At 40.1% G+C, this 23295-nt stretch overlaps 1 protein-coding gene across 1 annotated transcript in view; it reads right to left on the minus strand.

The window, feature by feature from the left end:
* Positions 1-6292: 6292 nt before the first annotated feature.
* Positions 6293-23295, minus strand: part of LOC130368600 (threonine--tRNA ligase 2, cytoplasmic-like) — a 55623-nt gene continuing 38620 nt past the window's right edge. The window contains 17 exon segments of the mRNA XM_056572507.1: positions 6293-6572; positions 8632-8746; positions 9550-9622; positions 10909-11013; positions 11127-11227; positions 11359-11436; positions 11512-11649; positions 12287-12449; positions 13942-14108; positions 14749-14847; positions 15850-15996; positions 16792-16870; positions 20205-20269; positions 20634-20751; positions 21351-21472; positions 21983-22106; positions 22342-22532. Coding sequence (XP_056428482.1) covers positions 6424-6572; positions 8632-8746; positions 9550-9622; positions 10909-11013; positions 11127-11227; positions 11359-11436; positions 11512-11649; positions 12287-12449; positions 13942-14108; positions 14749-14847; positions 15850-15996; positions 16792-16870; positions 20205-20269; positions 20634-20751; positions 21351-21472; positions 21983-22106; positions 22342-22532 — 2034 coding nt within the window. The 3' untranslated portion in view covers positions 6293-6423.

Consider the following 23295-nt stretch of genomic DNA (forward strand, 5'->3'; position numbering starts at 1 on the left):
CTTAAATGGTGTTGTCTGGTAGAATTTATTATTTTCTTATTGTCCCAGGCTGCCTAATAAAATAAACACTTAATTCCCTTTCCCTCCCTCCCTCCCTCCCTTGTAGGGTTCAGTATCAGGACGTCCAGTCTCACCTGACAGTCTGCTCCACGGAGCCAGCCAGAGTGGTCAGTTCCCAGCTGTAAATGTTACACTCTGCAGCTCAGGGAAAAGCTGAGTCATTGGGCACAGACGGGTTCCCTGATTCCAGAGCTATGAGGTGAGTTAAAGTGTTTGTTATTTTATTTGGCAACCTGGGGACAATAAGAACATAACTTCCACCGAAAAAAACAAAAACAAAAAACATGAAACTGAAATCGGATTATCAGTTTAGAAAAAGGGGTAAACAAGAAAAAGACAGATGACTGCAAATTTAAATCTATATGGGGCCCTGGGTTGGCACGCCTCGGCTTGCTGACAAAAAGTACCTTTAACCCCCTCAAGGACCGACCCATTTTTTACCTCTATGACCAGGCTCTTTTTTTTTTTTATTTGAGATGTATCTCTTTAAATGGTAATAACTTTAGAATGCTTTTTATGAGCGGAGCGATTCTGAGATTGTTTTTTCGTGACATATTGTACTTTATATAAGTGGTGCATTTTTGTCTACACATTAACCTCTTCAGGACACAGGGCGTATGGATATGCCCTGCATTCTGAGTCCTTAAGCATTGTTTGTGAAAAACCGGAATTTTTTTTTTTTTTTTTAATGGAGTACACTGTGCGGCAAAAGTGAGGTTATATTTATTCTGTGGGTCAGTACGATTATGGTGATACCCATTTTATATAGCTTTCTATGTTTCTTTTCCGAGTAAAATTCTTTTTCTGCTATTCATTTTGCAACAGCTGTAATTTTTTTTCTTTTTCATCCGACGCCATTGAGTAGGGGCTTAATGTTTGCGGGATGAGCTGTACTTTTTATTGGTATAATTTTTGTGCTACCTTTTGATCTTTTTTATTGCGCTATTTGTGACCAAAATTGGCAAATTTTGCGCTTTTTTTGATGTTTTTTTACGGTGTTCACCGTGCGGGATAATTTACATTATAGTTTTATAGTACACGTCATTACGGACGTGGCAATACCTATTATGTATATGATTTGTGTTTTTGATCTTTTTTGGGGGATAATACAGGGCTTTTATTGGGAAAGGGGCATTTTTTTATTTTTTTTTTACATTTCATACTTTTATTTAAGAACTTATTTTATTTTTTACACTTTTTACAGGTTATACTATGCTGCAATACATTTGTACTGCAGCACAGTATGACCTGATGAACTGCAGACACTACAGCCTGTGCGATCCAGCCTCTGACTGGATCTCACAGGCTTCCGTAGCAGGCATACAGGAGGTCATGATCTGACCTCCTGCTGCCATAGCAACCAACAGCGACCCACGATTGTATCGCGGCGCCGCCGTTGGAGAACAGGGGGAGAGCGCTCCCCCTGTCAACACCATAGATGCCATGATCAGGATTGATCACAGCATCTATGGGGTTAATGCTGCCAGGACAGGCGCGATAGCGGCTCCGACAGCTGCGGCGGGACTCCGGCTGTGATAGACAGCAGGGTCCCGCTGCCGATCTCCTGCGCTGCCCGCGGCAGTGCCGGAGATCACTAGGACGTATGCATACGTCCAATCGCGCGAACGTGTCGGATGATATGACGTATGCATACGTCCTATAGCGGGAAGGGGTTAACCAAATAAACTTTTTAAACTAACTCAGGCTATATTCCCTAACTACTCATAAAAGGCCTCCCTCCCATTTTTCAGAGCTTTAGGAAAATTTGTATCATACCTTTATTCTTGCTCACATAGTACTCTCTCCCATCAGGAGAAAGTGGGCGTTTCCCAGCAGGCATGACATCATTGAAGCCTGCTGGGGGACCACTTCCACCCTCACATGGTTGCAGTGCTGTGATTAATAGAAGACCTCAAGCTCTGTGCATCTTTTAGAGAGGCTCTTGCAGCATTCAATGAGGCTCTTTGCAGCTTTCAATGAGGCTCTTTGCAGCTTTTAATGAGGCTTTTAGCAGCTGTCAATCAAGCTCAGTGCAGAGAAGCACTTTTTGAGTTTGGTCTACTGCCAGGCCGGGAGGAGACCAGACTCACTGTATTAATTATGCCAGGGAACAAAACTGCGCCACCTAGTAGCAGTTTGTTCTATTACATTTTAAACATATTTATGTTGATCATTTTAAAAGCAAGTTAATGGGATAGTGTCTGCTAATTACACAAGTAACACTATATTAAAAGCTTTTTTTGGTGACAGGTACTCTTTAACCCCTTAACGACAATGGACGTAAATGTACGTCACGGTGTTGTGGTACTTAACGCACCATGACATTCATTTATGCTCCGCCATGACCGCGGCAGGTCCTGGCTGCTATCAGCAGCCAGGGACCCGCCGGTAATGGCGGACATCCACGATCGCGCGGATGTCCGCCATTAACTCCTCAGATGCCGTAATCAATAGAGATCACGGCATCTGCGGCAGTGCAGTACTTTAAATGGATGATCGGATCGCCCGCAGCGCTGCCGCAGGGCTCCGATCATCCAGCATGGCAGCCGAAGGTCCCCTCACCTGGCTCCGGCTGTCTCCCGGTGTCTTCTGCTCTGGTCTGAAATCGAGCAGAGCAGAAAATCACTGATGATAATGATCAGTGCTATGGTCCTATACATCGCGCTTAACAGTATTAGCAATCAAATGATTGCTGTAAATAATTACCTATGGAGACTATTAAAGAAGAAAAAAAAAGTAAAATAAAAAAAAGTAATAAAAAAAATTAAAAAATCCCCTCCCCCAATAAAAAGGTAAAACAGTTTTCCCCCCATTTCCCCCCCCAAAAAGGGTAAAAAAAAAAAGTCCGAACTATAAAAATATATTGTTAATTATCCCGTAGGATGAATGGCGTAAACATAAAAAAATAGAAAAAGTTTTTTTTCGTCACATTTTATTCCCAAAATAATGTATAAAAAATGTTATAAAAAAGTAAAACCTAGGCAAAAGTGGTATTGATAAAAACTACAGATCATGTCGCAAAAAATTAGCCCTCATACCACCCAATATACAGGAAAATTTGAAAGTTATAGGTGGTCAAAATAGGGCAATTTCAAACATACTAATTTTGTTAAAATGGTTTGAGATTTTTTTTAAGCGGTACAATTCTAGAAAAGCATATAAGATGGGTATCATTTTAATCATATAGAACCACAGAAAGTGTACAGCGTGAAAACAAAGCCTTCCAAAATTTGCTAAATTGCAGTATTCTTTTAAATTTTCCCACATAAATAATATTTGGCTGCGCTGTACATTTTATGGTAAAATAAGTGATGTAATTACAAAGTACAAATGGTGACGCAAAAAACAAGCCGTCATATGGGTCTGTGGATGGAAATATAAAAGTTATGATTTTTAGAAGGCGGAGGAGATAAAAACGGAAATGCAAAAATAAAATGGGCCTGGTCCTTTAGGGGTTAATGAGGGAGATTTATCAAAACCTGTGTGGAGGAAGTTGACCAGTTGCCCTAGCAACCAGATTGCTTCTTTCATTTTCCAGAGGCCTCTTTAAATTTTTTTAAATTTACAAGAATATATCTGATTGGTTGCTGTGGGCAACTGGTCAACTTTTCCTCTACACTGGTTTTGATCAGGCCTCTTTCGCACTGCTGTTGCTCCCCGTCGAGAACGGCCTTTAAAGTTTCTCTTTTTTTTGGTGACTTTAATGGCCGTTGTTGTGACTGGGAGCAACGGGCAAGAAAGGGCCCCAGCAGCTTCCATTTACTATTATGGGGCCACTGGGCTCCATTATTTTTTGACGGGAATAGTGGAAAAGCAGTAATTTTTCTCCTGCTATTTCCCCCAATGGCCATAACACTGCCGTGTGCTAACAGTAGTGTGAAAGAAGCCTTAATCTCCCCCCATGTCTTCTGCACTCTCCTATTGAGGTTTCTTTAGGCTGACAGAAGGGCAGTTAAGGCGTCCCAGAGTTCAATATTTCTAGTTAGTCGTCCTGACTTGGTAATGGATTGGGTGACCGATGCCATCATATGTCCACTAGGTATCCATTTGCTCTTTTCCTTTTTTTCTGATTTGTACTTCTACTATTCTGACACGTATACCACCAAACCCATTTAATTTCAACACTGGTCCTGCATTAAGTGTGTATTGGGAGGGGTTATGTTCTGTTTGTTCTTTGTAAGTGAAGGTTGTTTAAACCTCTGTTATTCTTGTCTACTATTTTTTATTATTTCCTAATAATGAAAGTGGCAGGCATGATGTCCGGGTGCCATGTAGCATTGAAACACCCCTCCACTTTGTGAAAACAAAACTCCTTCCTCCAAAGCAGAATAGTCATTTATACTTGTGCCAACTGCAGGGAAGAACAGAGCAAGAGCAATAAGGGTGACTGCCAATTAACTGGGACATGATCATAGCATTGATGTGGAGGGTAGGAGGTCATACCCCCAGACTAGATATGGTAATTTTTCTGATGCTTTTTATGAACTACATTTCCTTGTCCATACAGTAAATGGCACAGTTTGGAAGATTATGGCCAACATTTATCATTTTCTTTAGACAGTTTTTCGTGTCTACAAAAAGGCGCCTTTTGGTTTACACTTATCTGCTGAATTTGAGTTGCAATTAACCGATTTTGGCAATACACATGATATGGAAGGGATTTATGAACTGCGCCTTTTTGTGAAAAGTTGCAAAAAAGGCGCAAAGCCACTGAAAAGTCTCTAAAACCACACCAGCCCAGACTTGGTGTAGCTTTTTGGTGTATGTGAAGAGAGAAATTTCAGAAAATGTGACCTGCACAAAATGTATCATATGCTCTGTGACCATTTAATAAATCTGGTGCTCCTACACATTACCAGCACACACAAAAAAAGTGTACAAAAATGCTTCACTTACACCTACAATGATAAATCCCGGTCTATGTGTCAAGCCTTAAACATAAAAAAAAAATCTATAGGGTCACATGATAAAAATCTGAGTACTGAGTGGCAGTAAAGGATCTGGATCCCACCACGGCCTCACTGTAAATCTGTCACACTACAGCAGAACCTCCTACACACTGGTGCAGTTTGAGAACAGCTTAGAAATAGCCAGTAAAACAGCAAAACTTACATAAATAAAGATGAGATTTCCTCTGGAATATGCAAACTGTGCATGTTATATAAATAAGGAATGGCCAAAACCCTTCTGTGCAGACTTTAAGAGAAAGTAATGTTCTTTAACAATCCAGCCCGTTAGATCCTAATAAGAGCTCCTGATATACACATTTTTTTCAGAGTTTTCAAAGGGATTTAAAATATAGGATGCAATTGAAGCTTTTTTTAATAGCCTTAAAAAATAAAATATTCTTTAAAAGCTAAGTGTCCAATAGTTTTTTTTATTTCTGGCAGTTTTTGATCCAAAGTCAGAAGTGGATCCATAAGGGAGGAGAAGTGCGAGTCTTCTTATATGTCCTATTCCTTTTAAATACACATGACTTTGGCTCAAAAACTGCAGTGGAAGATATAGTAAAACTGCCAGAAAAAAAACCAAGTGGAAACTTAGCCTAAGGGAATCTTTCACCAGATTTCTGCTGCACCATCTGAGGACAGCATATGCCTGATAACAAGTACCCTGAGGTGTCACAGATCTGATAATATCCCTGTCTATCACCACAGACTGCCACTTCAGTCCACTCACATGCAGATTTTACTCAGGGTCCCTGTCACCAGACTTGTGCTGTCCTCAGATATTGGCAGAATAAATCTAGTAACAGAGTCTCTTTAGATTTCTTAACTTCAATAAAAAAAGCCTATGGAGAAAACAAAAAGCTGTGTGTGAAACTGATTTCAGAGGACTGCCGGAAGTCACCATAGTCCTTATAACACTAATGGGATCGGTCTAGTAAAATGTAACAGCTATAGCCAATTGGTGCACCTTCCTGCTAATAATGTCTAATTTCCAGTATTTAAAGAAAACATTATCCCTATAAAAGTAAGGTAACACAATAGAAATGGCTCAGTCATTAAATTGTTACATAAACTAAACAAATTGCTGATTGGGCAAAGCAATAAGCAAAATCAATTTGTTTCAGACCTAGTGAAGAACTAGTTTGTGGGTTCACAGGTTTACTGGTCTTGGCTCATTTCTTATTGAGGAAGTAGAATATGGACATTTTAGGCCCCCAATGGTGGCATTCAGCTTTGGAAATAACCTCATCACCTCATCATACAACCATTTTGCTGCAGAAAACAATAAATATTCACGACACGACATACATTCATAGTTAATAAATTACCAAAGATTTCTTTATTAGTAGTTTGTGTTCAACTATAGTGGCAACAAAATAGCTGCCCATTTCTAGAAATGGCAGATTTTTTTTCTTCAGAATTCCTCTTCTGCATTTTGACTGCGCACCTTTTTTAGTTTAGTAAGTTTTTCTATGGCCAAGGCTATGGACACTTCCCCGTGGACCTTGTTGTCTCGTGTCCGCACATTGACTGCATTGTTTGCCTTCTCTTTCTCACCAACAACTGGAAGAACATAGAAATTACTTGTTAACAGCAAGTCCATTCACCACACAAACACGGAAAACATATCTATCCTGCAGTGTATGCTTAACCAGACCATCTATCATGAAAAAACACATCATCGGCTGTACATCTCTCTCTTGGTTTTAGTTTCTACTTCTGCCTGGGTCATTCAGTACAGAGCGTTGAATCTTTTGGCTATCCCTGGCATCATGCGCAGAACAAAAGGGGTGTTTTCTCTTGATGTGTGTGATAATGTCAGAAAGCCGATCACATAACCGCAAGATTCTCTGACAGACCTGGCGTGTTCGCCAACATTCCAGAAGGGACATATAAAATGAGGGAATGAGCCATATAAGTAACAGTACAAGGTAGTAGACAGGCAGCTGCCCCTTGTGTAAATATTCTTAATAATAAGATAAGGATTCTTACTAGAGTGGACCTAGTCATTCTGTTTAATGTCTGATTGAGATGAAGCACAGTATCTAGGGGAAGCATGTTTTACTTCAGAGTATATTATGACAGAAACCTACATGAATTTGACTTTTTTTTTGCTATATTTATTATGCACATTTTAGTTGTAATCTATTTCAAGTAGTCCATGTCACATGACCTATAAATATATAATGGTGTGCACCTCTATGCTATCTTGTGGTATTTTCATGACGAGTCACTTGTTTAGTATGTTTTAAAATTTTGGTGATAATATCTGCATTTCAGCATTTTTTGGGATTCTAGTTTGTTGGCATATGGTAAAGTGTAGCGTACCCATTTGTCACATCTAAGACTGTTTCATTATAAAGTATTTACCCACATATTGGTCATTACATTTACATGAAAAATGTGGTTATAAAAAGATTAAACATTTTGAATGTTAATGTTAAAATGTACAGAGTCGCTCCCACGCCAGTACTTTATCGTTTTAATGTGTATTACCTTAAAGAAAAGGTCATACTAAAAGCAATTCTCATACATGTTTGATGTAAAAAAAATGCCATTTATACAATGATTCAGATATTACTATTTACAGTCTCACAGTGTGAACTTAAACTAGATACTCTAAGAATGCGCCAGATGTATCAAAGTGGCTCTAGCTGTTTCGATATCGTGCATCTGTAGATCATCTAGTCTAAATTTAGATTACATTTTATACCACAATTTTGATGCTTTTTTTTAAGCACATGGGGGGACATTTATCATTGCATTTAGAGCGGTTTTAAAAAAGCTGCACATTTTTGCACAAACAATTCCAAAAAGTCGCAAAACCTGGCTTAGCTTTTTGGTGTAGGTTTTGAATAAAAGTCCCCAATTTTTGTGCAGCAGGAAAAAAAAAGGTCACAAAATTTTGTGCAATGAATAAATCAGAGAAGTTCAAGGAAATGTGTATCTGCACAAAATATATCAAATGCCCTGCGTCCAGTTAATAACATTTGGTGCACTTACACATTATCAGCACACACAATGCTTCACCTACAATAATAAATGTCCCCCATGAAGTTACATGTAAGCCATGCCCCCTTTCACATGATGCCGTGGCTACTTTCTGCTGAAGCCACTACCCCATGCTAAGCGAGAAGCAAAAGTGTCTAAAACTCATAATGGATGTGTGCAAGACAATTTTTTGCCATAAATTACTCCAGGATTGCTCCAAGTCTGCCCAAATGTTTTATGACTGGGTCAACAGAAACCTACCTACTACCCTTAGGACTCATTCACATTTTTTTCTTTTTTAATGGAAAAACCACATCGATTACCACCTCAAAAAAACACATTCATTTTAATTGGATAGTGGAAAAAAGTGTACCCGTTTTTTTCTACTCAAAAAATGTGACATACTGCTTTGCTTCCGCACTATTCTGCTTTGAGAATCCACTAAAATTGATAAAAGCTTGAAAAGGAACAGTGCTAAAAAATGACATAAACATGAGATTTTGATGTGGATTTTTCAGCATAATTTTTGGCCGTGTGGACATGTAATTACTATAAAAAAATTATATTTAATTGTCTACTTAAAACTTCGTAGTCTTACAACAGCCTAGGCCAGATAATCTTCCATAATTACCGAAAATAAAGTTGTACTGAGAAAGTTGTGCATTTCGTATCTTCTTATTCAATGTGCAGCTATGATCCAAGTCCACATCAGTCATAAAATCTGCATCAAAAAATTCTTTGCACACCTGAAATTACAGTCAAGCGTTAATATTCATGGGTACTGATAATTAAACCAATATAGAGGGGGATATATCAGATAAGCTGTCCTATTTTTGCCATTAGAGCAAAGATAGAAATATAGATTGTATACACATCTAAAGTTAAATTCTACACATCTCTTAGGCTTTGACCAGCCATGTTTTTTCACATGGTGACATAATAGAGAAGGCAAGGTAATGTTTCCAAATAATCCCAGAGTAGGACCACCAACATGAATACTTAAAGGGTTGTCGGAGAAGCAAAAAAGGTCCTTCCTCTTCTGCTCCCCAGTCACTTTGGAAGTATAATGTTCTGAGATTGAAGGGGGCAGTTGTCTATCCCAGTCATTGCGTGTCGGCAAAACCACGCCCACACTCGATAGTCAATACATGCATGAGGTTACCGATGCTGCGGCAACATCATGCATCTATTGGACATAGCATATGGGAATGGTTTTGCCCACATGTGATGGTCGGGACAAGCACTCTGCTCCTCCCATCTCAGAACAGTATACTTATGAAAATGACCAGGGAGTGAAAGGGGAGAAGAAGAAGCAGGGCTTTATCTTTTTCCTCAACAACCCCTGTAAGCCCAAAATGAGCAGAGATTTACAGGAATAAAAGCCAAGTTATCCTGGAACTTTTCCCTCAAAGCTATATATCAATCTGCCCAGCTCCTTGTGCTCTATAACATGATGCCTGTAGATTAGACTACATTTTTAATATGACAGGTTCCCTTTAAATTTCGCTGTATTTGAATTCACACTGTCCACGTGAACAGATAGTTTTACCTGTTGGGCATAGTCTTCACAGCTTGGTCCAATAGGGACTACCATGACTTGTCGAGGTGACAGCCAAAATGGCCTAGTGTGAAAAAAAAAATAATGTAAATTATCTTGCATTTTGTCTTTAATCAGTATAATGCACATCAACTGAGGAGTGAAGGTTTTTATCTTTAATAATATTTTTCTAGCTGAAAGAACACAGTATGTTCCGTGCCTATAACTCCTGAGGATATGTCCACACAGGACAGAAATTCTGTAGATCCCTAATAAATCATGCAAATTATATTTAAAAAAAAAAAAAGTCAATGTATTTCAAAACTCCAGTTTTAGATTTAACTACAGATCCACAGAAAAATCTACAATACTGAATTTATTGTGGATTTGACTTTCCCCGTTAAAGTCAACACAATTCAAATCTTCACAGCTAGCCAGTTCCTGTGTGGACTGCATGTGGATGTGTTTTTACACAGTGTGAGGATATGATTTGTACCAATGCTGGTACATGTCAAAAGTTTTGATAAGTCGTATTTTTTTAGTGCCGAGACCACCACAGATCAGTAGAATGAGCTGGGAGAAGTGCATGAAAGCTTGCTTTACTCCCAGGCCTGCAGCAATCTCTGTCCAGGGATTCCCCTGTAGACTTCTAGTGGGGCCATCCAGACAAGCTGGTAGGAGATCGCTGCAAGCAGGGAAATGAAGCCTGCTACCCCTTGCCAGTATCCCTGATGAGTGGAGGTCTCAGCACTGAGACCCCAAGTGAAAAAAACATTTGACCGTTGACAGGTTTTTTCATATGACCGGCACGCCTTAAACTTTTTAGTTAAAAATTCAGGATATTTCTAAGAAAGTGAATAATGTCTGGAGAATGCAATCTATTATTCTTGATATTTACCCAAAAAGGTGGATTATCCCTGTCCATATGCCTTATTTAGTTTATAGATATCACAGAGAGGCCATTTGCTTTGGATCTTCATCTATGAGCTACAATGGAGAGTCGATCTGTATGAATAGCTCCTTTATCTGGCAGACCTGGCACGTATAAGCTTGTGCTTATATGCAAGTAAATCCCTAACTGAATATGTGGCTTAGTAAATATTACCACCAGCATGCCCTACAATCTGTGTGTAAAGAGAATTTTCTTGCAAGACCTCATTCACTTGCATTGCAGCATTATCCCGCAATCATTCTGCATTTAACATCTGTAGCAAGCCTGCAGTGCTAGGACATAAGCATCTTAACCCCATAGGCAAGAAGACAAACTATAAAATAACAACAAACAATATTACATAAATTAACGCTTAACATGTATTATACAGATTTTTTCAATCAGTTTTTATTTATATATAAAATGTATAAATAACTTACCACTTTCCTCCATAATTTTCACAAAGAATTGCTATCATCCGTTCCACCGATCCTAAGATGGCACGATGAATGATGACTGGTCGGTTCTTATCATCCGCATCTTTGCTGCAGTGGAAGACAGACATAATTTTAAACACTAAGATCCATATATCATGTTACACTTTGTGCTGGATTGGCCCTGTCTGTGCTGTAATAATGCATTAAAAAAAACCTCTTACCCTACATATGTCAAGTTAAACCGGATAGGGAGCTGGAAATCTAGCTGTATTGTTGCACACTGATGGTATCTTCCAATGGCATCTCTGATTTGAATATCAATCTGCAATAAAATATCCAGTTTAGGAGTAACATTGCCCATGGGAGTGGTAAGGTACCCAAAGTGTTCTATGTTTTGATTAAAAAAATACATATATATATAAAACCGATTTATACCAGAAGCTTGATGCATACCTTGGGGCCATAGAAAGCACCATCTCCTGGGTTCAATTTCCAGGGTTTTCCAAAATTGTTCAGACTGTTCTCCAGTTGCTGAAAAAGAGAAAAAAATTGTTTTACCTTTAATGCACAATAAAGGAAGATACTAGTATGGTCAGTCATAAATACCTTTTCAGCTTGACTCCACATCTCAATTTCTCCAAGGTAGTTGTCAGGTCTGGTGGAAAGGTGGAGTTGAAAAGTAAACCCAAACACCTCATATACAGACTGCAGGAACTGTAGGCACCCCTTCATCTCCTCTTCTATCTACAAAGCAACATATTAGAGTTCTAGGGTTACTACTAGTATAACTTCAAATTTAATTTTATTCATTTTAGAATACTATTCAAGAATATAAAGTATTTTGTCATAGTTCTGTATCCTTTGTTTTATAATTTTCCATATATAACATTATAAACACTGCACTAAAGCAACTAGGAAGATAATAAAAAATGGTCTAATAGTAAAACTGTCTTATTAAAAAGGGGTACTCCACTGGCCAGATTTCCGGCTGCGTTCGGAACATTTAGTTCTGAACGCTGTGTGCGTGCTGTGGGGGGTCGGCCACGCCCCCTTGTGATGTCCACCACGCCCCCTCACATAGACTTGCATTGAGGGGGTGTGGCCTGATGGCATGACCACCGCAGCTGGAACACTGGCCAGTGGAGTACCCCTTTCAGATAGGAAAGCTGAGCTTTGACTGACAGTTTAACTATTAGGGTATGTTCACACAGGCAAAAAAAGCCTAAAAATGCAGTTACAACTTCTAATGACCTCAATGGCAAAATGTTTAAAACCGCAAAAAACTGGAAAAAAAACACATTACTTTTCAGAGCAGTTCCCCTTTGGAAGCTCACTCTGAAATCAAACATGGTCTAAAAACATGGTCTAATATCATTTTTACCTGTTCCATAGTACAAAAAATGTGAGCATCATCTTGCTGAAAGCGCCTCACTCTGGTGAGTCCGCTTAATGTCCCAGATAATTCATTACGATGTAAAACACCAAAGTCTGCAAAGCGCAAGGGCAATTCTCTCCAAGAGCGAGGACGATGACTAAACATAAGACTGTAAGAGAGAACATTAATGAGATACCACAACTAAAGTCAATGAGTTTTCACAAAACATTTGATGTGTCCTAGGAACAGGTCAAAAGTCTTGATCGTTCAGTATCCTAACGATATGCATAGCGAGCTGGGTAAAGCAGCGCTCAGCCAGGCACTTCTCCCTGCTAGTTCTAGCGATCGGTCAGGGTCAAAACTTTTGACATGTCTATAGGACATCATAGAAGACATATAAAAGTTATGGAAGAAAATACCCCAAGGTTACCAACAGATTTCACATGAGCATCTTATATTGTACTTCCAGCCTCATGTTTACTAGTTTTTGTTACAATATAACAATATGTCATTAGAATAAAACCCCCAAAATAGTAGCAGATTCCTAAAGGTCATTTACATAGAAACAGGCTGATTGCTGCCCCATGTAAAAGACCTAGCTATCGGCCAATGAATGATTCCTAAAAGTCATCTTCAGTTAACCGCATGTCTACCTTATAAAATGAGGTAAATGCCAAGGCAGCTGCCTTACGCCAATAGCGGTGGTAGTAGTGGGGGGTGGGAGTGCATGGGTGACGAGTGGCGATCAGTACAGTAGCAGGGAACATGAATCCCTGCTCCAGTGCTGTACCAGGGTGGTGTTCTGCTTACCCTGCATGCCATCATGTGCAATGAAACGATCATGCACGTCGTGCAGGGTAAGCAGAGGAGAAGTCCTGCCAAAGAGGAGGCCCTGGAGAGGGGGAATTACCTACCTGCCTGGATCTGTCTAAGTAAGGCTGCATTCACACCATGTTTTGTACATACGGGTGCCGGATCCGGCGGGGGAAGGGGCAAACCGGGTGCTCCCGTACCCCGGTGACTCCATTTACTTTAATGACCCGACCGGAGTCAAACTGTGACTCCGGTCGGCTCAGTTTTGACCCCTATGCGGTTTTGGACTGGACCTAAAACCGTAGTAAACGACGGTTTTAGGTCTGGTCAGGAAACCGCATACAGGTCAAAACTGAGCTGACCGGAGTCACCGTTTGACTCCGGTCGGGTCATTAAAGTAAATGGAGTCACGGGCTGATCCGGCCGGGGTACTGGAGCGTCCGTTTTGCTCCTCCCCTCACCGGATCCGGCACCGTATGTACAAAACGTGGTGCGAATGCACCCTAAAAGGGCTCTTAGCAAAGTTTTTTTTAATACTTTCCGCCCCCATACATCCTGAAGTGAAACACTCAATTCTTTATTCCCTTGGACGATAAACTGCTTCTCCCCATTTTAATAAAATGCTAACTTGATGACAACATTAACCCCCCCAGCAGTGATCACAGAATGTTATGAGCGGAGCAAGTCCAACCAACCCTCACACTGCATGTGGTTCAATGTGCTCTGTACATTGTATCTTCTATGCCTCACAAATTTCATATCAGCTGTGGATCTGAAATCTGAATACGATATGACAAGCTGAATAATGGAATCTGTAGAAGTGATAAGAACTGTAAAAATTCTCTTACCAATGTCCAGGACAGTTCATAGGTTTAAGTGCAAAGGTTTCTTTCTCAACCTCAAAGGAGAACATGTTCTCACTGTAATGCTGCCAGTGGCCAGATGCTTCCCACAGCTTGCTATTATAGATATTAGGTGTTGCTACCTCTGTAAAATTTCTCAACTGGTATTCCTCCTGTAATAACAGAACATTACCATCATAGTAGACATTCGCAGTACCTGTGGATTCATGACCAGGCACATGTCCTACATTTTAAAGTCATGTCATGATATTTTCTGAATAGTATAGGCCAGTGGTCTTCAACCTGCAGACCTCCAGATGTTGCAAAACTACAACTCCCAGCATGCCCGGACAGCCGTTGGTTGTCCGGGCATGCTGGGAGTTGTAGTTTTGCAACATCTGGAAGTCCCCAGGTTGAAGACCACTGGTATAGGCAGTGTATAGTATAGTGAACAAATTCATTTGAGATTTCACTCACCATGTGAATGGTGCACTGTCAGTATATACATGAACCTGCCCCATATATAACCTGTCCTTTTTAGCTTGATATTTTTGAATCATCCCAGGGCCAGAGATACTGAACTCTATGGTAGAACTGGACAGCTACTTTATCCAAATGCAGGATCGGACAACCATAAATGACATGTCAGAAGATAAACAAATGTGCACAAATAATTTAACCCCCTAATGAAGTAAAAGACTAGGCTTAAATTGTAGCTTTACTTTTAATCACATTTCACATTTTATTTAAATTTTTTGGTTCGGCATATAGAATAAAAAAAATAAAAAAAAAAGCTTTAAATGCTGCTCTAACCTTGATAAAGTCAATAAGGGTGTTATAGATGTGAGCTCCCCGAGGCAAGAAGAAGCAGCTCCCTGGGCTTAGTTCATGGAAGAAGAACAGCTCTTGATCCTAAAAGTTAATTACATATTAAATAATATTTATAACCCCAAACCAATGTTAAATGGGCACTGTCATGAAAAAAAAATCGATATGTTGTAGTACTTAAGTACTACAAGATATCTCTAATATACTTTAATAAAAAAAAGTGATTTTAAAACAACTTTTAAATTCGGCCACTAGGGGGTCGCGCTCCTAGTGGCCGAATGCATTCAGCAGTGACGTCACTAATGAATTTCGACTCTTTAAAGCCTGGCAAAGAGTCGGAATTCATTCACTGCGGTGCTCGGTGCAAGCGCTTTGAATGAAGAGGACGCGCGCAGGCTCCCTGGCAGGCCCCGGCGACAGGTAAGATTATCTATGTTGTGTCTGTTACTGAATGTTTTTGCGGGGGGAGGGGGGGTAGTGGGTTGTGCGGCGCAGCGGGGCCAGGGGGGTTGCGGGCTGCGCGGCGGTAGCGGGATGGGCCATCACGGTGTGCCTCCAGGGCAAGCTGGGAGTTGTAGTGGGGAAACAGCTGGAGGGACACTGAGTAGGTGAATTAAGGGTGGGGTGGGGAGGGAGTTGAGTGGCACGACGGGCCGGGGGGGGTTGCAGACTGCGCGGTGGGGAGCGGGATGTGCAGCCATCACGGTGTGCCTCCAGTTGTTTCCCCACTACAACTCCCAGCATACCCTGACAGCCAGTAGATGTCAGGGCATGCTGGGAGTTGTAGTGGTGAAACAGCTGGAGGCACCCTGTTAGGAGAACTAAGGGCGGAAGTTGGCCCCCAGCAGGCATCAGTGACGTGGTGCCTGCTGGGGAAGTCTGCCTGGTAGTGAGCACACTACCAGGCAAACTAAATGCCATTTTTAAAATAGTAAAAAAAAAAAAAATAAAGGCAGGGAGGGTGTTAGGGATAGAAGGGCAATAGTCAGGGACAGAAAAACAAACAAAAAAAATGATGGTGGGAGCTACCCTTTAATTCCTCCATTGGGGCAGATTTGGATGGTAAATATCTGGAGTGATACAAACCTTTCCAATCTTTCTATGATCTCTGTTTTTCGCTTCTTCCTGGAATTTCTCCCAATCCTTCATTTGCTTGTTATCAGGAAAGGAAATCCCATAAATTCTCTGCAGTGTTTCCATGTCCGCTTTCCCTTCCCAATAGGTAGAGGAATTCTGTAAGATTACATGACATGATGCTTTCTCCGTTACAAAAGATATACATTCTACAGTTTTGAGTACAAGTGGCGGCTATTTTAAAAACAAAAGTGGTAGTGCTGCTGTTGGCTGAAACATTTCAACGTGGACATCTAATAGAGGGCAGATTACATGGGACAAACTGTTTCAGAGTGTAGAAAAGAAAGCACACAAGGCAGTCTGAAGGAAGAAGGGGCGAATCGCACATGCAGTATCAATATCTGTTAGAATATGGAAGAATGGATCTTGTATAGGCTGTAGAAGAAGAAATCCATTCTGGGAATAAAGTTGTGATGATACACAGAGAAAACTGCAGCATCACACAGACCTCCCATCCACCATGTATTACTGGAAAGGACATAACCACATAAGAAGAGTCCGACAAGGAGCAGATTGCAAACTACAAATCCAGGAGTCAGAAAATCAATAAGTGAATGCACATGGAAATTAGAGGTTACCTTGAGTTACAAAAGTTACGCTAATATTTAAGTAGGTCTAATGTAAGTCTAAGGTTTCCAAACCTTTAAAAGAAGCAAAATTCAAGAGCACGCCACGCTATCATATCCCAAAACTGCAGTTTATGGGCAGGGGGCTGTGACGGGGTTGTGTAATTCCAGTCAGAGGGATGATGAAGCAGTATAGGCAATGACACCACCACAGGGTAGAATGTTTAGATAAATAAATATTATGAATGTGCAATTTCTTGTGTTCATGCTGTAACAAATATGATCTGCAAATACAATGGAGAAGCCTTTATCAAGCCCCAATACTTACCTTGTAGATTTTAAAGGATTTAATTTTCCCAGTGTGCCTCACATGGGGACCTCTACACAGATCAATGAGAGGACCACACCTGGAAGAGAACTGGGGGAGTTAGTGGTTCCCTAGTTCATAATGAAACCGAATAAACATTTGTCCTCAATTAAAAAAAAAGAAAAGAAAAATTCCTCCATTCCCACACTGATCCGTTCTTCCTCAAGTCGGTACTACAGCGTTACAAGAGCAGCAGACATCAGATGACCGCTTATCATTGGCCTTGGCAGTCACGCTTCATACTGATGTGACTTCCACTGCTTATGTAACACCAAGTGTCGACCAAAGGCAGAACGGGGGATCTGTGTGGGAGTGAAGGCGATGGCAAGTAAAACAATTAATGATTGTGACTAGAGTTGAGCGAACTTTTGAAAAGTTCAGTTTGCCGAACTCACAGAACTTTTAAGAAATTGAGAGTTCGGTTCGAATCGAACCGGCAATGAAAAAAGCCCCTAAACACGTTTATAACACAGCCTAACAGCTCTAAACCTGTCTAACACCGTTAGGAGTGCCTTTAAGGCTCAGCTATGGCGACTTGCGGTAACTAATGGTAACAATTACAGCTCGCCCATTTTTAAGGCTTATTCACACTAAAATAAAGCGGCATAAAGTATCCCTGGTTGTTGGTAGATGCCTGCCAGTGTTGCATACGGTGGCATAAGAAGATGCTGTGGCTTTATCCCAGCGTGCCAAAAATAATCCCTTTTTTGGAAGTAGCAACTGATACGCAGCCTCAGCAGCACACAGCATTACTAGCGATATTATTCATATACCTGTGTGACTACCTGTTTTTGGGGGGGCAGATTGTGCCTATGACTATTATGTTTACCCAGCACTGTGAGCACTTTTGTAACAGTATATGATTTATTTTCTGTAAACGGTGACATGGCTTCATTACCTGATTGGCAGAACAAGTTCTCCTTTCTATTGCACTAAGCTATCATTTTGATTTGTAATATTGTGTCTACCTTGGTTATATATTTTTAATTATGTCATAATAAATTTTGGTTTTTAAGAAATATAAAAGGTGGTAGTTTAAACTCATTTGTTCTCATATGTGTACAAGCTGTTATACGAGTTCCTCTAGAGATATAAGACCAATATTGACGGGTATATACAGGATGCACATGCACATTACTAGAAATTGGATGCCTGTTCCCTGTCTTTTTGGAGTGTGGTATTTATAGCAAGTAAAGAAAGCGGCATGGATTTTTCCCAAGCGTCCCAAAAATGATCCCTTTTATTGTGGTGATGGGTTGTATACGTGTTGGTCTGGATGGAAGTAGGGTGATGAATGATTGGTGTTACTAATAGTAGCCAGTGTACAGCAGACAGTGGTGAGACAGAGTTATCTGTAGCCAGCAGAAAGCAGGCATTGATGAACTAGGTATACTTCTACCCAGACTTTGTAATACATGAAGTGCTGACGTAGAGACCAAATTCCTAAATTTGGACCCTGCCTGTGCCTTACTTTCTCTTTGCAGGCACCGTGCTGGCTTTTCTGAATCTGGTAACATAGTAAAGAATTTCCACACGGCAGGATATCGTAAATAGCTAGGTACATCAACCACCCTGTTCTAGAACATTTTTATCACAAGCCTTCAGATCCAGCACCAGTGTCACAGTCACTTGCTCATGAGCTGCTCAAAACAGAAGGCCCGCTGACATCCTCCTCTTCATCATCCTCACCACTTTCAGTTAGCATGTCTGATGAGTCATCGTGGCCTTCTTGTTCCCCTGCACCACATCCACCATGATGCCTTCCAGAATCCTCACCATGATTACCACCAGTCCCACTAGTGCTATGCTCGGCCACTGAAGCCCCTTCACCCACCTCAGCAACACCCTCCAAAGATGGACCGTGACCCTCGTGGCTAGTGCTATCCTTCTGCATGGCAGCAAAGACAGATGAGGAAACAGACCCTCTAGTATGGACATTTTTATAAAACCAACATTTTAAAAATACAGTCGCTTTAGAAGCCTAATGTGTTTGGAATGCACAGGCTTTTGAGTATAATGTGTGTTTGCGTGTAAACAACTAGAAAGATTTAAAGGTGTGTTTGCGGAAAAATATGAAATCCAACAAAATTGTTAACAGGCCAGATATGTGTCAGAGGAACACGCTTTTGCATGCCAGAGATGACAGCACAATGAGTACTGAAGGTGTTTACGAAACAATATGAAATGCAGCACAACTGTATTCACACTACAGGCTAGATACGTGTAACTTCAACACGCTTTTTGACTGGCAGAGATGACAACATAATGAGTTCAGATGGTGTTTGCAGAACAATATGAAATGCAACAGAACTACAGGCTAGACACAGATCAGGGCATGGCTACTGTTGCTGGTTGAGGAACACTATTCAATTCAGGTTTGCAGGTATGAGCCTCGAAAAAGGCTTTGTGGTAGCAAAAGAGGAGCCCTTCAGAGGTTGTGAGAAGGATGTCCCCTTATTTGCTGTATAGGAGCCCCTCTAGGTTTCTTCCATGGGGATTGACTTCTGTACACAAACACACTAGTGTTAGAAGGTCTCTGTTTCTAATCTGTATCTATCCATCTCTCTTTCTAGTCACTAACTGTCCCTAGTTATGTCTCTCCCAGTCTCTCTCCGTCTCACTCTACCAGCTCCTTCGGCTCTGTATGTAGTGGGTGACGTCACTGCCCTCTTATCTGTGTAAAAATGCCCTCCCCCTATGCTGTGCCCTATCGGCCTTTGTGCCGATTGACACAGTAAGCAGCAAATCACATGACAGACCTGGGTTATCATGTGATATGCTGATGTCACTGATGTAATCTCACCACCCCCAGCCTGCCCTGCTTCTTTTGTCTGCCAAAAAAAACGCATGCTTTCTGGTTTTTCGCGCTATTTACCGGCTCGTGCAAGCTGAACCAGTAAAAGTTCGGCTGTTCACCGAGCCAGAAAAATCCAAAAGCTCAGGTCGAATCCGAATTCACCAGATTCAGCTCACTCATCTCTAATGGTGACACTAATCACTGTGACACATGATGGTAGATGAGGGTGACCCTAATGGCTGATCATCTGATGTCACATTGCGTGACATGCGATATCCTGACACCTAATTTTTTTGCTGGCTAGATTCAGAAATTTGTCAGGCCCTGTGCTAGAGCATATATCGAGTGTAATAAAAAGAATCTTCATGTTTTTCAGCTTACATCTAGACAACAATACCATTATGGCCTTTTTACTTTTGGACATGCATTTGGCATGGCTACCTCTACAGCACTACTTATTTTCTCTTCTATGAACATATAAAATCTAACTAGTGTCTGCGCAAAGTTGTGGATACAGTCAATAACCTTAAACTGGATTCCGATAGATCACAAAAAAAAACAACAGTATTTTAGTTACCTGTATACTGTAGTGGTTGGAGTATCAACTTTTTCATTTAAGATCCGGCATTTAAATTTGTTGTACTAGAAAAAAAAAAAAATTTTTTTTTTTAAAGAAATGTTAACTATTAACTGCTCAAAATCCAAGGTTAAATCTATCTATCTATCTATCTATCTATCTATCTAGGAAAAGTAGGGTGGGCTGCACCTCAAAGGAGTGTGAAAATAGGTGCACGTAGCGGTTGGTCCCAGGTCCCGGGTCCTTATCGCTAGAAGTACAGATTTGCTGCAGCACACAGAGTAGTGACAAGTGGTTTATTTCATTCCAATTGCTACGTTTCAACCGCACATGCGGCCTTTTTCAAGCACAAGTGAACAGTGACCATAGAACAAGTTATATATGTATCTATATATAGATATATATATCTATATCAATCCTGTCTTTTACCTTAAACATTTCCAGGAGCAGCTCTTTTCTGACTTCCAGCCTTTCGAATGGCTGTTTCTCCTTAATGATTGTTTTACACATGTTCTCCAAGGTAGGAAACTCATTGCTGGACACCCCTCTAGATAAGTCACATATAAAACAGGATTACTCTTCAGGTGAGCACAATAAAAATACCAATATTTTTCATTAGTTTTTCATTAGTCTGCAGAAGTAACACACAGAGAATTACTGCACAATACCTCCAGACAGGGGTTTTCAAAACCCCATCCACTTGAAGCTAAATAAATCTGTATAGAAAATGTATTCTGCAGATTTTCTATCCATGTTAAATATGCCCCAGATTATGACTTTGATCTTGAGCGTATAGGGGTCATATATGCAGATTTTGATACAGATTTGCAGAGAACTCTACAGTGGATTTCTTCTTCTACACATAATACTGTATAATAGATTATTTATTCTTTTAGTTTTATTTTCTTAGAGTGTTAAATTATTGCAAAACCATAAACAACCTTATGTTGTATTTAAAAAAAACAAAAAAAAAACTATTGTTAAAAGTGGAAGATCAGCGTTTATATTAACATCTCCGGATATTATTATTTACTGTAAATTATGTAATACTAAGTTTACATGCTATGTTTTAACAGGCTTGAAAACACACAATAATGAACAACAATTTTTTTTATATATATATTAAGACTGCAGAAAATCAGCTACCTGTCTTCTAAATACATGTCATAATAGAAGCCATTTTCGATAGGTGGGCCATAGCACAAGCAGCCTCCATAGTAATTCTCCATGGTCTCCCCAAGAATATGGGCACTAGAGTGCCAGTACACCTATAGGGTCATAAGAAACATAAGTAAGAATCCTTTTCTTTTCATTTCTAGAACCAGACATGGCTCTAAGTTCACAAATGGATGAAGAATCTTCATGTCTGCAAAATCTGGAATTTGCTGAAGATTTTGATGCAGACAAGCCATGTATTATAGGTCCCTTTTACATTGGGAAAGGTGAAATGTGTGCCCACAATCCTGCACAAATGTGCCACATACACTGAATGCTGCAGATACTTTTTAGGTGGTTTTGTAAAAACCTCATTCACTTGCAATATGGTGTACTTTGAGGTTGATTTTTGTTGTGTAATTCCACAATAAACATCTGCAACATTCACACGTGACCCAAAGCCATAGAAGCTCTGTCAAATACTAATGCGTCACAGCCCAGTGATAGACTGTGGGAAAATATGTGCTATCGCTGATGTTTTGAGAAAAAGGAAAGCAGGACACAAACCTGCAATAAGTCAACATAAACATAACTTTTTGACATAATACTAGTCTGTTACTTACAGCTTGAGCTTCTTCATGGTCAAATGTCAGCAGCTCTAAGGTGCAGTCTACCTCTAGTGGTCGGTCCAGATCCCACAGTTCGGCATTTACCTTGGCTATAACAGTGTTATCTGCCAATCCACGACTGCAAGGACAAAAAGATATGAAACTAGTTTGTATTTTAACTTTGTTCAATTATGTGGATTTATCCATAACCAAGCATTAGGGCTTTTACGGGGTTTACACAGCTACTGGTGCATACACAGCCAAAATGCACAATGTATGACCAAGGCCGATATATGACCATCTTTTATCTGAAATTTTACAGCTTATCAAACAGGATATATTTGCTCGAAATTTTTAGCTAGGAAATATCTTACCTTATCCCAGCAGCTACTTCATATGGGGTTGTTCTCCAGGACTGTCCATCAATTGCCTTTCCATCCGGCAAGATTATTTTGATAGGTTTGCTTTGTTTTGTGGCTCGTTCAGCTATTAAAGCATCATGTTCCCTTTTCAAAGTTTCATAGAGCTGAAGTCTGTCCTTGATAAATTCCGGGGATGGAAGAGCCTGGAGTGAAAAGTCATAGATCAGCAGGACTATATATAGTATTTACTATCAAGAAGATCCATAGTTCAATATGGCTTAGGCTAGGTTCATACAGCCGATAGCATCCGACCCGTTCACATTTTGTGAAGGAAGAAAGAACGGACAAAATAGTGCATGCACTATTTCTTCCGTTTTTTTTCTCCCATCACAAAATAACATCCGTTATTAATAACGGGCTAGGACGGGTTAAAACGGATAATATAAAAATCCCATAAACTATAATGGGATTTTGTAATGGCCGAATTTCAGGGTTTTCATAATGGAACATATGTGTGAAAGGGGCCTAAGTATGCACTGATTTTCTTCCTTCTGGCTTTTCTTTAGTAAACATTATCTAATACTGCAAGGGTGCAGCATCCTAATACTCACAGCATTGTAAGTGGTGCCCATACTTGTCATCATTATATATAGTCATGAAGTATCAGTCACTAATTTATACATAGCCATGCACCACCTCAAAGCATTCCAAATAGCATGCAAACAGGAACAGCAAAGAGAAGCAGCACAGCAGACACCAACAAACAATGCTCGAAAACAGAGAAATACCAACATTTTACAACATTGAAGTTTATGGCAACAAATAATTAATCCATTAGGAGGTTCATAAAAAATGGTCCCGGGGAGCAGACAAAATACATATATAGACCAAGCAATCTTGTTATATAGGCTGCCCAATAACATCATTTATGGTTAAACCTTTATGGTGGATGGGAAAACAATAGCT

Source organism: Hyla sarda, chromosome 4, assembly GCF_029499605.1.
Source record: "Hyla sarda isolate aHylSar1 chromosome 4, aHylSar1.hap1, whole genome shotgun sequence".
Classification (NCBI taxonomy): Eukaryota; Metazoa; Chordata; class Amphibia; order Anura; family Hylidae; genus Hyla; species Hyla sarda.